General features: G+C 42.3%; 1 protein-coding gene across 3 annotated transcripts in view; it reads right to left on the reverse strand.

Moving 5' to 3' along the window:
* Positions 1–6,154: 6,154 nt before the first annotated feature.
* The window catches only part of ST8SIA5 (ST8 alpha-N-acetyl-neuraminide alpha-2,8-sialyltransferase 5), a 69,143-nt gene continuing 56,885 nt past the window's right edge, over positions 6,155–18,412 (reverse strand). For all 3 annotated transcript variants that reach the window (XM_030969235.1, XM_030969233.1, XM_030969234.1), the window contains 3 exons: positions 16,812–16,924; positions 13,327–13,419; positions 6,155–11,765 (listed from right to left, as the gene is read on the reverse strand). In XM_030969235.1, the coding sequence (XP_030825095.1) occupies positions 11,303–11,765; positions 13,327–13,419; positions 16,812–16,924 (669 nt within the window). In that variant the 3' untranslated portion in view covers positions 6,155–11,302. The remainder of the gene's footprint in view (positions 11,766–13,326; positions 13,420–16,811; positions 16,925–18,412) is intronic.

Here is an 18,412-nt window from a genome sequence, read left to right on the forward strand (position 1 = left end):
TGGTTGAAAACTCACCCAAAACATTTAATGATAAGAGCTTATAAAAATGCAAATACATGCCGCTTTCTTTGGAGAACCGTGGAGCTGCATTTGTACGTGTCTTATCAGCCTCTCCTCTGTGACAAAATTTAGCATCTGCCTGGCAAAATGTCTGCAGACCTATTTGGGTTTAGTATTTGGGGTAAATAGTGCCTACTGGTGTGATTTCTTACAGAGCACATCGTGTAAGTGCCCTGTCAGTGTCTGTCTGTCTCACCCTTCCATCCCTGGCGCTGAATTTCAACCAAGGCAGAGAGCAAGACTGAAACTGCCAGAGGGCAGGGTTAGGTGGGATATTGGGAAGAAATTCTTCCCTGTGAGGGTGGAGTGCCCAGGGGAGCTGTCCTGGATTGCCAAGCAAATTGTATTCTATTTGCCATCTGTATGGTAGTTGTCTTCTGTTCAGTGGGCAGTTTTCCTTATCTCTTCCACAACCACTCCTCCCTCCAGGGAGACATCTGCTGATAACAGCTATTGAATGTCACTGCATGGCTGACAAGAACTACGGCATCCCACTGGGAGATGCTCTGCCCAGAGGGAGGAGCCAAGCATTCCTACCTGGATATAATCCTGAGATTCTGGAACACCAGCACGGCTTCTCCATTGGATTTCCCAGAGGAACAGCAGCTGCCTCTTCCACTGGATCTTCAGAAATACTTCACCTTTTCTACAGGATCCCTGCTGCAGCAGAACCACCACTGACACTGCAGGAGGGCTGAGCCACAATTCCAATGGGACTGCTGCCAGCACCCTGACCCACAGGGTGTCAGGTCATGTTCTGACTCTGTCAGTGTTGTTCTAGTGGACTGCATTGTTTATTTTATCTTTTTATTTTCTTCCCTATTAAAGAGCTGTTATTTCCTGCTCCCATATTTTTTTGCCTGAGAGCCCCTTAATTTAAAATTTCCAGGAATTCGAAGGGAGGGGGTTTACATTTTCCATTTCAGGGGAGGGTCCTGCCTTGCTTAGCAGACTCCTGTTGTTCCAAACCAAGACAGGAGCTGTGGCTGCTCCATCCCTGGCAGTGCCCAAGGCCAGGCTGGACAGGGCTTGGAGCAACCTGAGACAGTGGAAGGTGTCCCTGCCCATGGCAGGGGGTGGGTCTGGATGAGCTTTAGGCCCCTTCCAACCCAACCTATCCTATGATTCCATGATATTTGCCGCCATATACAGCAGTGGCTCATGTACTGCTGCCATAGCCAGCCCTGAGGCAATGGCAGGGCCTCAAGGCCTCTCTGCTCCCGTAAGAATGGAAAATCCAGGGACACCCCTCTGTTCCAAACACCTGCCTTGCTGTGTACAACTCACTGTGAAAGGTTGCAAGGCAAGAAAGACCAAAGAGCCATGAAACTGTGGGTGCTAAGGAGAAAAACCAATACATGAAAAAATGCATCTTCTGCAGGAGGTCAGACAGACCTGGTTCTGGGGCTAGTCTGAGAGTGGTGCAGGGTGATGTGCAGAGCCTCTGTCCAATCCTCCTGTCTCCCTTCTGCTTCTGGGAAGAAAAGGAAGCAGAAAGATTCCCTCAGACCATAAATAGCAGCCTTGAGATTGCTGCGATGAAAGTTTTTCTGGAGTAATGCACTCTGGCAGAAACACATCCATATTACCTTGTAGAGAATGCAAACAAGACTTCCCAGAAAAAGGCAAGAGGAGCAGTGAGACTCATCCCACTGAAACAGGAGGAAGGAGCTGGTGAATATAGCAATGTGCACTAAGATATTTAGATGTTTAGATTGGGTACTTTGAAAAAATACTTCATGTCAAGGGTGTTAAAACATCAGGACGGAGCATCCAGAGAAGTGGTGGAGTCACCATGCCTGGAAATGCTCTAAAAATGTGCGTGTGTGATACCTGAGGATGTGGTTCGTGGTGAGCGTGGTGGTGGTGCTGAGTTGATGGCAGGAATTTGTGACATTAAAGGTCTTTTCCAACAGTAATTCCATGATCCTATATTCCCTTCAAGGGATTGTGGTTGAACACCCAAATCTCATCAGGAGAGAGGGGCATGTACATGTCCAACAATCTGGACTCAGTAGTAATGAACAAGCAACTGACTGTCCACCAAGGACAAAGAGAAATATCTGAGATTGGTTAATTCCCTTTCTCACCACCATCCAAAGAGCCTATTCAATCAGTTTTGAGGTAAGGAGAAATTGAAATTCATCACTATTACAAATCCTTCCCCAGAGTTGCCACGCAAAGGAAAAAATTGTGAGAGATTTATTAAAGACGTGATTGGGGAGACAGATCTGAAACAAAAATCCCCAAAACCCATTCTGAGTACACAGTACTTCATGAAACACCTAGATGGGAAGTCAAAAATTTAATTAATCTTTTCAGAGGGAAGGGACACATATCCCATATTTATCATCCTGCACCGCATGCTCATGGAAACCTCCAAAGAGCAGGGCATTAGGGACTCAGTATTTCATTTTATCGCCTGCTGGTGTCTGTGTTGAGCAGTAAAGATGGCAAATTATTTGCAAAATTATCAGGCTCCCTCAGTGCCTCAGCACTTCTCAAGGGAAATAACGTGCCTAGAAATACAGATGTCACCAAGATGAACTTCCAGTGCCTGAAAGGCATTTGCCTGCCTGATCTGAGGGCAGACCATGGCTTTGCCAAGTGCCACTCAGCAAATAAAAATGCTCACGTGAAGCTCCAGACATCAGCTCAGACACCTCGATGGCATTTCACTCACCTTGTCCGGGGGAAGGGTGAACTTCACTCTCCAAAATCTGACTCTCAGCCCAGCATGACAGAAAGCCTTCTAAAACTGACAGTGGGGCTGTTTGTACGCCTGACAAAATCTAGTCCTTGCAAAAATAAACAAAATATGCCCCATGGAGGGGAAATGGTGGATTTTAGCCCTTATTATTTCTAAAGATGCCATAAAACCCAGAGAAACCTGGTTTTTGCAGATGATTTCATCACACTCTCTCAGGCCTGGCAGAGCACCTTGTATCTTGTATCTGGAAGGCCCTTAATTCACTAGCCCTTAATTCTGAGGGTCTCAAAAGACAGAACTGAATCCCAGGAATTCAGTGGAATTCCAAGACCCTCTTGTCATGGGACCAGCTACCCCAACAGCAAGGACCTCTGCACAACTCAGAGGTTCCATTATTGTCTCTGAGGTCTACAGAAGTTTATATTCACCTTCAACAAAATGCTCACGCTCTCAGCTCAGGGCTAAAGCCTGAACTTGCTGAATCAAAAGTTTAAAGGTTTAGAAAAAAGTGAGCGAGGTCTGAAACCCTCCTCATGGGCAGCTTTAGTGCTGACATCCTTGCAAACAGCATCTCCTCCACCTAAAAAGGTGCTGGTGGCAGTACTTATACAGACTTATTGTAGCGTTTTACCTCTCAGTGATGGACAGTAGTCTCTTTGTGGATTAAAATGTTTATTCTTCTAACCAGATGCATTGGGATGATGAAAAGATGACTAAAAGATGTAGAGTGAGAAAACAACTAAGTGATAAAATTACCTGACTGCTAACACTTCCCCACCCAGGAGCAGATTTGGGTTAGCAGTGCTAGGGAAAAAAAAAAAAAAAAAAAAAAAAAAGAAAAGCAGAAGACAAATAGAAATTCATTAAACTTTCATTCCAAGAGGTGCTCCCTGTGATGCTTGTGCTGGGAAAAGGAAGGTCAGTACCTGCCCTGGCTCCATCTGGCAGGGCCCACAACCCAAAAACATCTTGCTGGGCACCCTTGGGAGCTCCTAAGAGCAGAAGGAACCACTTCATCATGAACACAGAGCTGAAATCTGACACTCAGTACCACACAGCACTGCCGAGGCCAAAAATACAAGCTGCCAATAGCAGTCTGAGGGAATACCAGCAGAAGGGCCATTTATTATTTCCCCTGTTTCTTCTGCTCTTTCCCTAAGTGCCCACTTCTGGGCACTGTCAGACTGTGGTGAAACATCTCTGTAATTCACTATGGCTTTTTATGGAGACTTTCTGGGAGCCAAGGCTGCAAATGCCACTGAGGAAAATGACGGATGCTGCAGGCTTTAGGAAATTAACCATTCTTTGATTGCTTGCTTAGCCGAGCAATTTGCAGTGTGATAGACAGAAATTATATCATCCAGTGTCAATTTGTCTATTCATTTTTCCCTCTCCACATGCTTCCTCTCCTTGATTGAATAATCACTAACAATAATCACAAGCATCTGGGGGAAGGAAGTACATCCATCAGTTTTAATGTCAGCAAGAATGAGGGCTGATTCCTCCAGCATTCACCACAGCCCTGCATCTTCAAAGTCATTTACATTTTCCTTATACCAGCACTAATACCCAGATTGTATTATTTCTGTTACATACTCCCATTTCAGTTTATAATCTAGGAACAATAGAATGGCAATTGGGAAAATACCCAGTTTCAAAAAATAGATGGTTGTTTCATCAGCTATCATGCATTACCACAAATATTTTTACATCTATGTTTTAATTCTCTGAGAATATTGATGGAAGTGTAAGCTTGAAAGACTGAGGCTGAATAAGACAGACCAGATCCAAAGAAGATGATTTTATACGAAGGATGAAGACAGTAAAGGACAGAGCTGTTAGAAAGGTGTAAGCAGGCAAATCCCAGGGATTGCAGAGGCTTTTCAAAGGCTGTCTGTGCACAGTTTGCTACTTGCAGTAACAAATTACCTTACTATGTCTAGGTATTTTGTAGACAACAGTCCAGAACATATACTGAATGTTCAGTGATCAAAATACCAAATTCTCAGTTTGTATGGTTGTATAACTCTAAATATACTTTTATATATATATCTATAAATGATGCTATATCATAATATAATTCCACAGTGACATTCTCTAGTTTTGTGAACCAATTTCTACCAGCTGAGCTTCCAACTCCCCCTGTTCAGGGACACAGAACAGCAGAAAATACAAAATCAATGTGAAGGCACAATAAGTGGCCCAAAGATTGCCTTTCCAGAAAACTGTTAAAGTGATTTGTTTATTCAATTCAATTAAATCATCTTTCAAACACAGTGACACAGACAAAAAAAAAAAAACAAAAACCAAACCCAAAAACCCCTGATTACTGTTCTAGTTATGGCTTACAGCAATTGATAGGCTTTCTATCACAACCATAGTACAGCTACAGAAACAATAATAAGCCAAAATTACAAGGTGTAAGGTCGACAAAATAAAGGTCAGCCAAAGGACACAAGAGATTAACATCATCATAAAACCAACATGACTCTGCATGGATTTCTCCACCCTCACTGCCACTGCCTTACAGAAACAACAAACATGAAACAGCTTTAGTTATGTCATAGCCCAAGCTCCCCGACAATGAAGACAGAAGGTTTTACTCCAGTATTCCCAAAAGAAGCATTTGTTTCCCACCAGGTGAAAACCAGGGATATACTCAACAGGCAGCAGTTGCTCAGTACAATTTACATGGGGTCAATTCAGAGGTTTGATCAGGAACCTCAAGGTTGACAGTAAGCAGGGCCCAGAAATGAATCAAAAGTCTCCAGATTTTTGTCCTGTCCAAGACAGAGAAGGGATTTTTCTCCTTTCCCTGGTCTCTAAGGGGACAGGCTTGAATGCACACCTAAGTGTGAATCACTTGGCCAACACAATGCCAACAAATAGGGATTAATTGTTCCTGTTCCACTGATAAGAAGGAATAACCAGAGTCTTCACAAGCTGTAGGGAGCACTGGAGATATTTCAGTGTCTTGGTCCATCAGACAGTTTCAGGTACAACAAACATCTCAAGATAAAGCCAATGCAGTATCTGATTTTTCTGGCTTAATTTGTCACTGTTTTACATGCTAACACATTTTACAGTGATTGGTACAGTCAAAAATGTACATCAGCTTACCCAAAGATCAAACATTGAGAACATCTATGGCTTCTAAATAGAAAGTCAGACACATTGGTAACATATTTACATCTTTCAATCCTTGAAGCACTGAGGCAGATTTGTCTTACTTCAAGCTTCCCACTGTGGCCTAGTCCCTCATTTCTGATGTTTCTTGGATGCTCAGGGCTTTGGGGAGCACTGGAGGTGCTGACAGCCTGGGACCCAGGCCCCCTCAACCTAATGCCTCTCGTACATTTGGATTTCCCTTAAGTTTATTTTTAAAAGCACTTAAGTACAATTTCAGTTTTGATTAGAATCAGTTTTGTTTTTTTTTTTTCCTTTTTATTTTTAATACCATGCAGAAAACACAGGATGCCAAGCAGGGTCACCCACACATTAGACAGGATGATAACAAGACACAAAATTGTAATAATCTGGGAGGGTTTTTTGGGAGATGCAGGTCATTGGCTTGGCTTACAAGCGCTGATGTAAGGCCTGAATTCAATTTCTGCTGAATCCAAATGTGAATGTTGTGGCGGCTTCAAAGGTAGTGGGCTGCATCCTGCCTTCAACACATTCATATCACTGACAAATTCCATACTGATATTTTAAAGCAAGCAGAAAAAACCCTCTTTTCCTGAGGCCTGTGGTTCACATACATACTGCCAGGTACAGGGGGCTCATGTATGATTTACACCACCACGATGAAATGCTTTGCATAGATGAGTTTGAAAAGATGAATTGATGAAGTCTGGAAGGGAGAGTGACAGTCACAACACTTCTGCTTCCAGAGAAGCTTGTTCTTTACTCACACCATTAAAAACATGGTATTGCTGCTGCACTGTATCTAAAGCATATTAAAAAGTGTATCTGAAATCAAGTGAGGGGGGGAAAAGAGGCTGCTCATCTTACCCATGATCAAGACCCATTTCTGGAGCATGCAAAATTTCCACACATTTCACTGGATTTTGTAAAGGCCCTAAGCATAAATACTGACTTCTTTATTCCTGGAACCTCAGCTCACTCCAGAATTTCCCAGGGAGCTTGGCCCTTTAGGGATTGCCAAATGTTGCTGTTTCCTTTTTCCTTGTACCTGTAAAACTCCAAGGCTCTCTTCACACTCAAATGCGAGTGAGGTGGGGAAAAAGGCCCATTTCAGAGCACTCGAAGCAGACTAGTGGACAAGCCACCTGGCCTCAGAAGATCAGAAAGGACAGATTCCCTGCCTCCTCACCTCAGTTTCCCCCCCAGACACAGCAGAGATTGCTCCTCGCTGTCAGGGAGGGCTGAGCACCCACGCAGCTGCGTCACCACCAGCGCTCCTGCCTCCAAGGCCTGAGCAGCCCTTCCACTGATTCACCAAACACCCACAGATGGGACTATTCTTGGAGCTGATTTCTTTCCATCCACTACATCTGGCCATCCCGAGTCACCTTTGATTCATCGTCAGCCAAGCCTGCAAGAGGGTTGGGTTTTTCACGGGCTGGAGGAGCCACCCCTGATTGCTGCAAGCTGTGAAACTTCACCTCTTGTCTCTGCCGTGTTATTCCAGGGCACTAAAGGCTCTGGAGCAGAGTTGTGCTTGCAGCCTCCTGTATTCCCTTCACATTGTTTCTCAAAGAGACCACAGACCTGCTCAGCACGGTGCCTCTCCTCCTTGAGAGAGCAGCAGAAGGAGCTGCTGCTGTCATGGCATGGTTCTCCCTTTTGCAATTCATGAGCTGGCTTTGACAACTCTGCTGCAATCACGGGAAATATGCTAAAATATTATAATGGCCCTATCGCCATTGAAGCCATTCTGTCCAACAGCAAAGTTGGATTTCATGAATCAAAAGCAATCAGCTAAACTATTCCAGCTAAATACTTCCTTCCCTTTGATGACAGCACTGGCAGATTCATAAGCCTCCTCTGTTGACCCGACAATAAAGTCAAAGCAATCCTAGTTATCATTTCCAACTCAACTTGCATTGCCAGTGTGTGCAGTATCAGGAACTTCTTAAGGGATTCTCCTAAATAATGTGAGGGATTGGGGATTAAACCATAACATTTTCTCTCTGCCTGTCTCAGGCTTCATATCCTCAGCAGCAGAGCTGAGATTACAGCTCAGGCTCAGGATGTGGTCCCAGACAGCTGACAGCCTTTCTTCATGGACAGATTAGAATTATTGGTGGGGGAGATTTCTCTGGGGCCTGAAGACTTTCTTCTGGGAAAGCACAACGTGCTACACACATCCTTTACTTACAGAAAACACACCTCACAGTCATTTCTTATCACTCATCTATCCTGTTGTTCAGAGGTTAAGATTCGACATTTGGAGCTTAGACCTCATGGGAGAAGGGAAAAAAAAACCAGCCCCAAACTCAGACAAATGATTGATGTCAAAAAAATATTTTGTTATGCTCAGCACACAAAAGAATGATGGCAGAAACCAAGGAGGGTCCTTCTTTCTGCAAAAGCCCTTCTACATATGGCATTTCTGACAAATGCCATAGTTTTGCAATCACTTTTTGAGCAACACCTGAAAAATGAATCGGAAAGTGAACATGTTGCAACATGTATTTCATCTCAAGGACTATTTTATATATATTTCATTAATTATCTTTCTGGCTTGAGAATCACTCCTTAACTGTACAGCTATGTACACCTTCACAGAAATATCTGGGCCTGTTTCTGCAGTCCCTACACAAATAAAATACCCACCCACCTGAATGGGGGCTCTTTTCAGATAAATGTGGCAAGATTGGGCCTTTGGTGCATATGTGCAAGTAACTTGCACACACTTCTTAAAATCATTAAAAAAATATAGTAGCTATAGATTTATAAGCAATCAAAATCTAAACACAGTAACACTGCACTTATTACAGTGAATTTACATTGCTCATTTATATGAAGCAAACAATGGAAAGGAAATGTCTGTGAACCTGTATTTACAGGTTAACTGTAAATGCAGTTTTGCTTATCCTTTTGTCTGTCCAAAAGGATTTCTTGCAACTAAAAAGAGGGATTTGCACTATTTCTATCAACATATGGATGCTTCTCAAGTGCTTTCCCATCTTTTTTGAAGTGCCTTTTACAACGTATCAGACTCCTTTCAGTTGATTTTGTTCACTTCCATCACCACAGTAAAGAAAAATCTCTTACTAAAGAAGGTAACCTTAGCAGAGCAGCAGCAGCAAAGCAAACCTGAAGCCACTACTAGTCCCAAACTCAGGCAGAATAAGGAGTAAGGGCTCTAAGTACCAGCTTCAGTGTCATTACTGTTATCATAAAACTTAATGCACAGCGAGACGGCCAACCTGCAGTGTCACATTGCTCTCTAAATAGCACTTTCATCACAGCGCTTCATTGTCAAAGCCCTTTGCACACAAATTTACAGAACACAGCAAAGACAAAGATCTCTTTTGCATATTGAGTCAAGGAAACCATTTCACCTGCAGGCTGACGGGAGTGCTGCCTATTTCACAGGTAGACAATACGAGGGGGTGCTCAATAACACGGAGTGTAACTCTAAGACCTAAAACACATCACCACAAATAATATATTAAGCTTAAGCACTGGTCCTTCACCTGCCCCTGGCTGGTGTTTCCCAGGTGAGTTCTGACACCTTCATCAAGGATATGGTTTGCTTCTAAGGCAATCAAACCTCAGGAGTGTAGTGTAAATAAAATGCACTCTCACATACCACCCAGGTCACTGCTGGCCAGCAGGGACTTTTGAAGTGGTGACCAACGTGCTTTCACTTTCTTTGTGATCATTTTATCTGTAGTGTGAGCAACTTGCACAGCTCTCAGCATAGCACAGAGGCTTTTAAAAGAAGCTTTGTGCATTCATGCATTACTGAGTCAAAATCCAAGTCCATATTTGGATTTAAACCCTCTCCCTGCCAGCCCCCTGCAAAAATAAAATATCCCTCGTACAGAACTTTAAACTTCAAATCCTTGATCAAAGATCTTGTAATCTACATAAGACAAGACAAGGCAACAGCCATAGTGCTTCAGGCTAAGAAGTTAGGCAGGGAAACTCTGTTCATTTAACTATGCCAGCACAGCTGGAACAGCAAACCTCACCTCCTGTGTATGCAGCCATACCAGTATGAAAGGGCAATTACCAGCAGCCTACTACAACAAAATTAACTCCAGCAACTTCTGGCATTTTTCTTCTCCAGGATTTTGTCAACTGTAGCAGGTGAAAAATTAGGCTTGGCACACCTGACAGAGCTACACTGATGACATCTAAAGAATACACCACCAGCCCTTTTACTATCCTAATAACATTCTCAATATACAAAAATGCCACATTAAGACATTTGACATTTCAAGATGCATAATTTTAAAATAAGTATCATAATCTAAGCCACAAAATAACTTCTCTGAATTTTAACTTCATTTCCTGACATTAACATATTACAGATACCTGAAAGTGTTAACTCAACCTGTACAACAGTGAATCAACATTCAGATACTTTCACAAAGTCTTTAATAAAAATCAATGAGGAAATGATTTTTTTTCTATCTTATGCTGAACAAAAAAATCAACCGGTAAAATATAACTATGTAATCCCCTTGCTCTTCATCTCAAGAAAACCTTGTGAAGGAGCTTGTTTCTTCAGCAAGGACTCCAATGTGATGCTGAGATGGTGGCTGTGGGAGGAAGTGCACACATTGCCTTGTGTTAGCCAGAAGGAAAGCATCACAGACAAGGAGAAAGGAAGCACAGTCAGCAGAGGAGAACAGAAATGCAAGGCGCAAGAAGGAAGAAGAAACAATCTCTAAAACAATATCACAACATGATTCACACAGTTACCTGTTGCTGTGAATGGGAGTTCAACATTCTGTTCTATCCTGGTTGAAAAAATTCATAAAGTGATTTTGTTTGTTTCTAACACATCTATCTGCTATTTTTGATCAACACTTTGTGACATTACAGAACAAAGATTTTAAGTTATATATCCCCATTAAGCTATAATGCTAAAGAGTATTTTCAAAAATCTAAAGGCCAGAGAAGAGAGTGTTCAATAACATCTGGCAATACCCCAAGGTACTCGATTCAGAAACCTATGTAAAGTCATATAATCTATGCTAAAATTCTCCACCTCTGTTTTTCCTCAAAAGTTTGGTGCTTTTCTCCATAGTGAAATGATAACTATATTAATGTGCTCTATTTATCCCTAAATGTATTGTAAATGTGCTTCTTTATCTGACTTGCTTTCCAGGACAGCATGTACCCTGGGGCACAGGAGTTTTGCTTCTCCTACACTGTTACGGACCCAACTCTGCTAGCAGGAAAGATGCTGGTGTCCTAGATCTTATGGGATGCAACACCTTGAGGAAATTTATATCAAACAATTATTGCATAATCTCGGGCTGTAACAAAACCTCCTACACCATACACAGGCCATCGAGCTCCCGCCATACTCTAGCAGTGTCCCTGTCAGCTGCAGGTCCCCGTGTGAACCCGCAGGATCCCCTTGCTGTGCATGTGGAGGAAGTTGAATATCTCCGAGGGCATCGCGTGGAAGCCGGGGCGAGGCTTCACGTTGTCGTAGTAGTGGTGAGTTATAAAAATCCCTGAGGGGTTCATGGGGAAGGCCCAGAAGCCGAAGAGGTGCACCTCCTCGCAGAGCTCCAGGGCCGCAGTCACCAGGATCAGCCCGGTGCTGACCCGCTTGGCCCGCACGCCCTGGCCGAGCCAGTAGCGCGAGACGTTGATGAGATACTGGGGGTGGAAGTAATAGACTGCCTGCTGGGACTCGAAGTCGTCCAGCACGTACTTGACGCGGATGGACACGTCCGTGTTGCGCGTGTTGTAGAAGGCCGGCAGCAGCACGGAGGCGTTCTCGTACACCTGGAGCACGTCGTAGAAGGGCTTCCTCCACTTCTCCAGCTTGTGGAATCTGGAGGGGAGAGGGTATGAGTGATGGTCGGCACATTACCAGCAGGAAACACACCCCATGGGCTTTTACTAAAATATTTCCGACACAGGGATAATTGAGATGATTCCTCCTGTTGATAGCTTCCCATTATCAATGGGAATGTACTTAGATTTGTAGCTACAGAATCAGCATGAAAAGTAGGGTAGAAATTACATACTTCTAAAAAGCTATTAAAAACATAACTTTTTTTACAATTTCTTTTTAAAAATTAAAAAATATTTAATTTTTTAAATTAAAAAAAAATTTAAAAGTTCATAATAACTTCATAATAACCTTGTGGCCATTTCTGATCATGTCTCGCTTCTCATGGTATTATTAGAAGCACATAATTTTTCCAAGCTACGTGGTGCACTGTAGAAGGATTTTTAGCAGAACAAGACCATGCTGCGCTCCTACGTGAGTTGGACAACCCTGGCCTGCAGGTTACAGAGTTATTTTGAAGACCGTGTGCTGTCTTCAGGACAAGAAAGACCATGTACTGTCCTCGGAACAAGATAGACCATGTCCCGACCTCGAATGGATACAACAAGGAAGAGTGAGCATTGTGCCAAGATGTGACTAGATGCCAAGCACGCTGTGGGAAACTGCTAATTTGGCACACCTTAGCTAAAGATGCTTATAGTGTGACAACTATAAGCAGTAATTACTATAATCAGTAATTAACATGTACGTGTAACTACAGTTGCTTAACCAATGAGCATCAAGCACTAGTGGTGTGAGACAATGTATAGAGAGGAATAAATATGCCAAAGTTGCCAAATAAAGGAGAACGACATGTAGCCACATTGGTGTGATTGTCATTACTCAGCCGACTCTCTGATCGAGGACCTTCTTCAGTGCACCATGCAGTGCAGGCCTGTATAAAAAAGTGGCCAACACCAAAGCTAGCAAGTGCTTAAAACATCTAACTGTAAAATTTTTAAAAGAAATCCAAAGTCAAACAAACTATTTTATGTTGCTTGAGAAAAGAAACACATTCCCCCATTGAGAGAGGAAAGCAGTAATGAGCCTTATGGTCCCAAAAATGTCACAAGGTAGCATTAGGGCATTAACAAATTTAAAATTAAAATCACCAAGTCAGTTCTGTCTACAATAAAGTTTCACTGACATTTCTTTAAAACATGCAACAATGTGTGTTACTTTATTTACTTGATGATCTTAATTTTCCAAAGCTGATGACTCTGGTTCTCTGACTTCAGCATTTCAGGTAGGATCCAGTTTCTTTCACCCTGAATGTTTCTAAGGTGTTTGACTGGGACTTGCAAGGAGAGCAGGGGAAGGATGGCTCTGTTCTTTTAATTTAATTTTAGCTCATTGCCTTTCCATTTTCCATCATCAAAGTGCAGGTTTAAGTGTTTAACACATTTCTACAACTTGTTACTTATTCAATCCAGAATGAAATGTATGATTCATAGTGATGGTATAAAGTAGGATTTGGTAAAAAGTTCTGTGTAACAGAATTACATTTAAGGTACATTTGGGAAATCAAGAAAAATTAAAATACAAAAAAACCAGAAATAACCTCTCAGTGATTATACTGGGATTGACAGTCACGACATCTGTCTTCACCCCAACGTCCATGAAGTATTTCTCAGATATAGGAGGCAAATTGCATCTATAAAAAAGAGAAATTAGTTAAAAAGTTTAAAAATTTATTTCACCTTTTCAGGACTAGTAAACAAAATTTATTTAAGCATTTCTGCCAAGCAACAAATCTAGAAATTGAGTGAGAATTTAAAATTGTATCAAAACATGTTGATGCTCAAACTGTGCAATAATCTAACAAGTTCTTGAGGGCTGTGTGAAGACCTCTCTTGTTCCCTCACCTGTGAGACATGACTCCTTTTTGCAGGTGCACCCAAGGCTCATTTTGCCTCCTTAACAGCAATTTACCTATTTCCTCTGGCAGTTTTGGATGCAAAATGGATTGAAGCTCCAAGGCCAATCAGCCTATAAAATCAAAGGCTTGCTGAGCAGTAGCTGAGATGTATTCAATAATTAATAAACTATATCTAAAACACTGCCTTTAAGATGCTTTGGTTTATACCCAGGAGATTTTAGGGGAAATGTTCCACAAGAGAGAAATCAATCCAGACCTAATTAATCCCCAGCTATCTGCTTCACTTCCTTTTCCATTTATAAGCATCTCACAACATGGTGTAATAGCAGCAATTCTGACTCTACAAGTTCACCACAGGACATTAAAGTTTTTGGAAGCAAACTTGTGAGGTTTGCAAGCCTTGACTTTGCCCAGCCTCCATTCACCTTGGCCTTGTCCTAGATACATCATCTCACAAAATTTAGAGCATCTCTCAAGAGATGCTGAAGTTACTGAAATGCACACTCCAAGTTATCATACTTTCTTTCCTTCCAAAGGAAATCCAGCTGAAAAAAACCTTCAGTATGTGTTTTCAGGGATAAAATGTGTGGCCTTGCAACTGGTTTTACACTTTAAGCTAGAGTTAGGCACTGAGTGACACTTTGAAAGCTTTTTGAAGTGACCTGCAAGCCTCAATTAAAACTATCACTCTTAAGGCCCCCCACATCTTAAAATACTGCTGTGCCTAATTCTCAAAGTTGTCCTTATTTCTGAAGAACAGGGCTGAGCAAAAACTGTGATGGTATTTAGGGTAAAAGATGCTCACTATTTTCACAATACCACAGTTCAGCTGACAGGATAATTTCTCAGTCAAAGAGAGAGGACAGCTTGGGGAGCAGAAGAATGCACAAAATGCCTTCAAAGTCTTTTTAACATTTAAAAGGTTCACATCCACCTTACAGATAGTCCATTTTTATCTGGCCAGAGAATTTATTTTGGCTATCCTTTTCATAGACAATGCCATTTCTAGGACTTTTTTCTGCTGGGTCATGCAGCTCAGGTGTTTGGGCACCCCCTGTACCACCTAGCACTGGGCACTGTGCCTATTAGATGATATTTGAGGAGGGTTTTCAAATAATCAGCTTCAGTGTTTCTGAACAGGAAATTCACACCAGGATTGAGAGTGACTGAATTTTTTGAAGGTGAAAATGCCTTATAAAAATGGTCCTATCTGCACAAACTGTACTTTTGTCACAAGACTCCAAAAACTCATCCTCACCAAGAGAGAAGACCCATCTCTAAATTCACAGAGGTCCCCTCTGGCCAGTAGATGGAGACAGACAATAACTACTGGTAAATGCAACCCTGGTGTGTATTTTATAACTAATTACTTTCGGAATTTACTTCACAGAACAATCCTGGCTGCATGCTGCTGGCCGCAAGAAAAGATTCCCCCAAGTGTTCTGAAGGTATCATTTAATGTAATCAGGGCTCCATAAACACTTGTGAAATGTTTTATATAATTTCACTGGTGGCCAAGATGATGATTCCTGATAGTTTGGTGGAGTGGTGACTGGAAAGCAGATGTGTCCAGACCTGACCTTGAACACAAGCTTTACTTTAAAACTGATGTCAGCAGACCTTAAGTTTTAAAACAGCGGCACATCTTTTTTGCATAATCCACAATTTGGAGATGGTGAACCAGGGGTTTCTTTGGCACTGATATATTTATTCATATTCCAGTTCTAACTAAACATCCCTTTGATTGTCACAGTTACCAAACACAACCCAGTTTTTAAGTTCTGTAACAGTCTCCTCTTTTTTTCACCAGTTTTGGTACCATTCAAGGACCTCTACTAAAAGACCTCAAAGATAAATGAGATTTGCCAGACACATTTCAGCTTCTGCTTAAAAGCTTGCCATCTCCATGTCTCACACGGGCTGCTCCTTTCATCCATACTTATGGTTGTGATCCAACACAGCACCAGAGAATATACAGTAATTATTTAAGGCATATGGGATAGACTAGGCTTTTAAGAAAGAAGTTATGTCAAGCCTGGACTTTCTCACAGACTGTTTTTTCATTGAAAACTAAGATAATAGTTTTCTGAAAAGTTGGAATAGGAGGCAGACACAGGGGTATGAAAAGAATGAATCCTGAATGTAAAATTTTCTCATATGATGTCAAATTGAATTAAGGCTGCACTGAACCAAAATCTGATCTAATTTTTACTGGTGTGAAGTCAGAGGAATTAATTGTTTTATGCATGGTTATTCCAAACTGACAACAACATACCCAAGATCTGAAAATAGGCCAACTGAAATAAAGAGATTTTTCTTTTCTAGAGAACAAGTCATGAATCTGTGAGCTAGCGGTCATATGCCATGACCCAGGCAAAGAGCTTAACAGGATTTAGAGAGGGATTAGTCATGCATATGAATAACAAAAAAAAAAATCTTTCTCATATATATTAAGGATTATAAAACTGCCACTAGACTCTCTTATCCAGGGACACTCATCATGGGACATCCCAGTTTATGCAAAACCTGGATAATTCCACATATAGTGAGGAGCAGTGAAGACACTTAACCTTTAAAGTTATTCTGGTGGCTCTGGAGGCCCCGGATAGATTTTTGATTACAGTAAATCCTGTTATTGAGCACCTGAGCTCTGCACCAGTCCAGAAACACACCTCTGAGGCACATCAGCTGTGAGCTATTAACATCTGACCAAGCTGCTTGTCACTCAATAGAGGCTGTACCTCTGGCTCAGATCTGCCCCAGAAAACTATGCCCAGGTTCATAGGACACTGCTTATAGGATAATACCCATAGAAGGATAAATCCACAACCTCAATGGCAGGGCATATCCTGAAACAGAGCATCAGACTTTTCCAGTAAGTCAGATTAACCCCATGGAGTTTGGGAGAAATAATTCCGCAAAGCTTAATTAAAAAAAAATATTATAAAGTAAGATGTTTTGGGTTTTTTTTTTTGTTTGTTTGCTTTTTTGTTATTGTTTTGGGTTTGGGTTTTTTTTTTGAAACACAGCTTTCTTTGCAAGAAGCAGGCTTGGCACGGCCAATTTAGCAAATGTCATGTTTCCACGCGAGAGAGAATAGCTTCGCAGTGTTCCATTTGTCATTGGAAAAGGCAAAAAAAAGAGGAAAATGGAGCCGTGGTGGTTACCGAAACACGAAGTCTGCACTGTCAATCTCCCGGCCACATCTGCTGTTCTTCAGAATTCCTCCATTCCCAACCACTGCACACCTCTTGAACTGGGAGCGGTGGTACGGCATGTCCTGCAACAGCACGGCAAGGAAACAGTTAAAGACCCCAAAACATGGACAAAACAAGTCCCTTTTCCACTTCTTCCTCTTGTTTTTCCTCTGCAGCTGCGCCTTGATGCATTAACCATGGGATGTTGACACTTGTTCTGGGGTGCAATATTCCCTCTACTCAAAGTGATGGGATATTTTGCTGTGCAATTAGAGATGGCACAGGCAACAAACCCAAATGGAAAAAAAAACCCCAATAACCTGTTCTTTTCAATAACATAAGGAGTAATTTTAGACATTTGCTTTCCACTTTGATTTCCACGTGAGGGCACAAACCATGAATTAGTGCAGCTCAGGCACTGTTTTCTGAGCTGCCTGCAAACTGCTGGCTCCTCAGGCTCTGGTGTCCTGCTTTTGGGAAACCTGCACACAGAGCTCCAGGACAGCCAGTAAAGCCCAAGAAGTCTGTCAGACAGCATATCGCAGAAAGCAGCCCAAATTTTACTGCTTACCAGTAATTGTACTGATAGTATTAATGATTATTAATTAGCATTTGCACTACCAGCACTGCCTTTGGTCAGGCACCTTTATGGACTCATGGATGATGCATCCTCCTGTAATCTTTGGGAAAAATCCTGCCTTCACACATAGGGATGCAGCTGCTGCTGAAGCCAGGGAGTGAAAATCACATCCTGAGAACAAACTGGGCTGTTAGGGTGAGAGGGCTGTGACGAAGAACTGAGCCATGCTACACCTTATGAATATGTAGGAATGTGCTTATATAAGCATGAGAGTGCTCGTTTTTGGTACATACATATTTTATCAATAATCTCACACTGCAAACTTGAGAGGGATGCAAGAGTGGCTTGACATTTCTGGGTGATTATTCCCAGGATCTTTCCACGGCATCCATAAGCCATGAGGCAAAAAGGGCATGCAATTACACCTGTCTGAGAAAAGCAGCAGCTGTCTGACAGGGAGGAAATATGGAGCTGTCTGTGCTTTATGCAGTGATTTCTTAACACACAGTCCCTTGGCAGCCCTGGAAGGGAAATCAGAAGGCAGGTGTCCGTGCTTAGCACAAGGCTCTTGCTCCTACAGCATTGCTTCTGTGTTTTCTGCCCTTTATTTCCTACATACGCCAGGCTACAGCCCTGCTCCCATGCAGAGGGTGGCTTTGGTCACTGCCCAGTGACTCCCAAAGGCATTTTGGCATGCAATGATGCCTTCGCAGCATCCTGATCATCTAGGACAAACCTTGCAGATCTCAGGTGTTCAGACTTTGACGCACTCATCTGCCTAATCAGGCAGGGTTTTGAGGATAATAGTCCTGGATTTTGATGTACCCATTCTTAGCACATCTCCAAATGCCAAAATGCTTTCCTGGATCCCAGCCTTTCCCTGCTTCTGCCCCAGCTCCCCATGTGCACATTCAGATAACAACACTTCCCTTCCTCTCAGCAGTGCTCAGAAAGCCAAAGGATTAGAAGTGCTTGGACCCTGAAGGACAGG

This window comes from Camarhynchus parvulus, chromosome Z (assembly GCF_901933205.1).
Source record: "Camarhynchus parvulus chromosome Z, STF_HiC, whole genome shotgun sequence".
In the NCBI taxonomy this organism is placed as follows: Eukaryota; Metazoa; Chordata; class Aves; order Passeriformes; family Thraupidae; genus Camarhynchus; species Camarhynchus parvulus.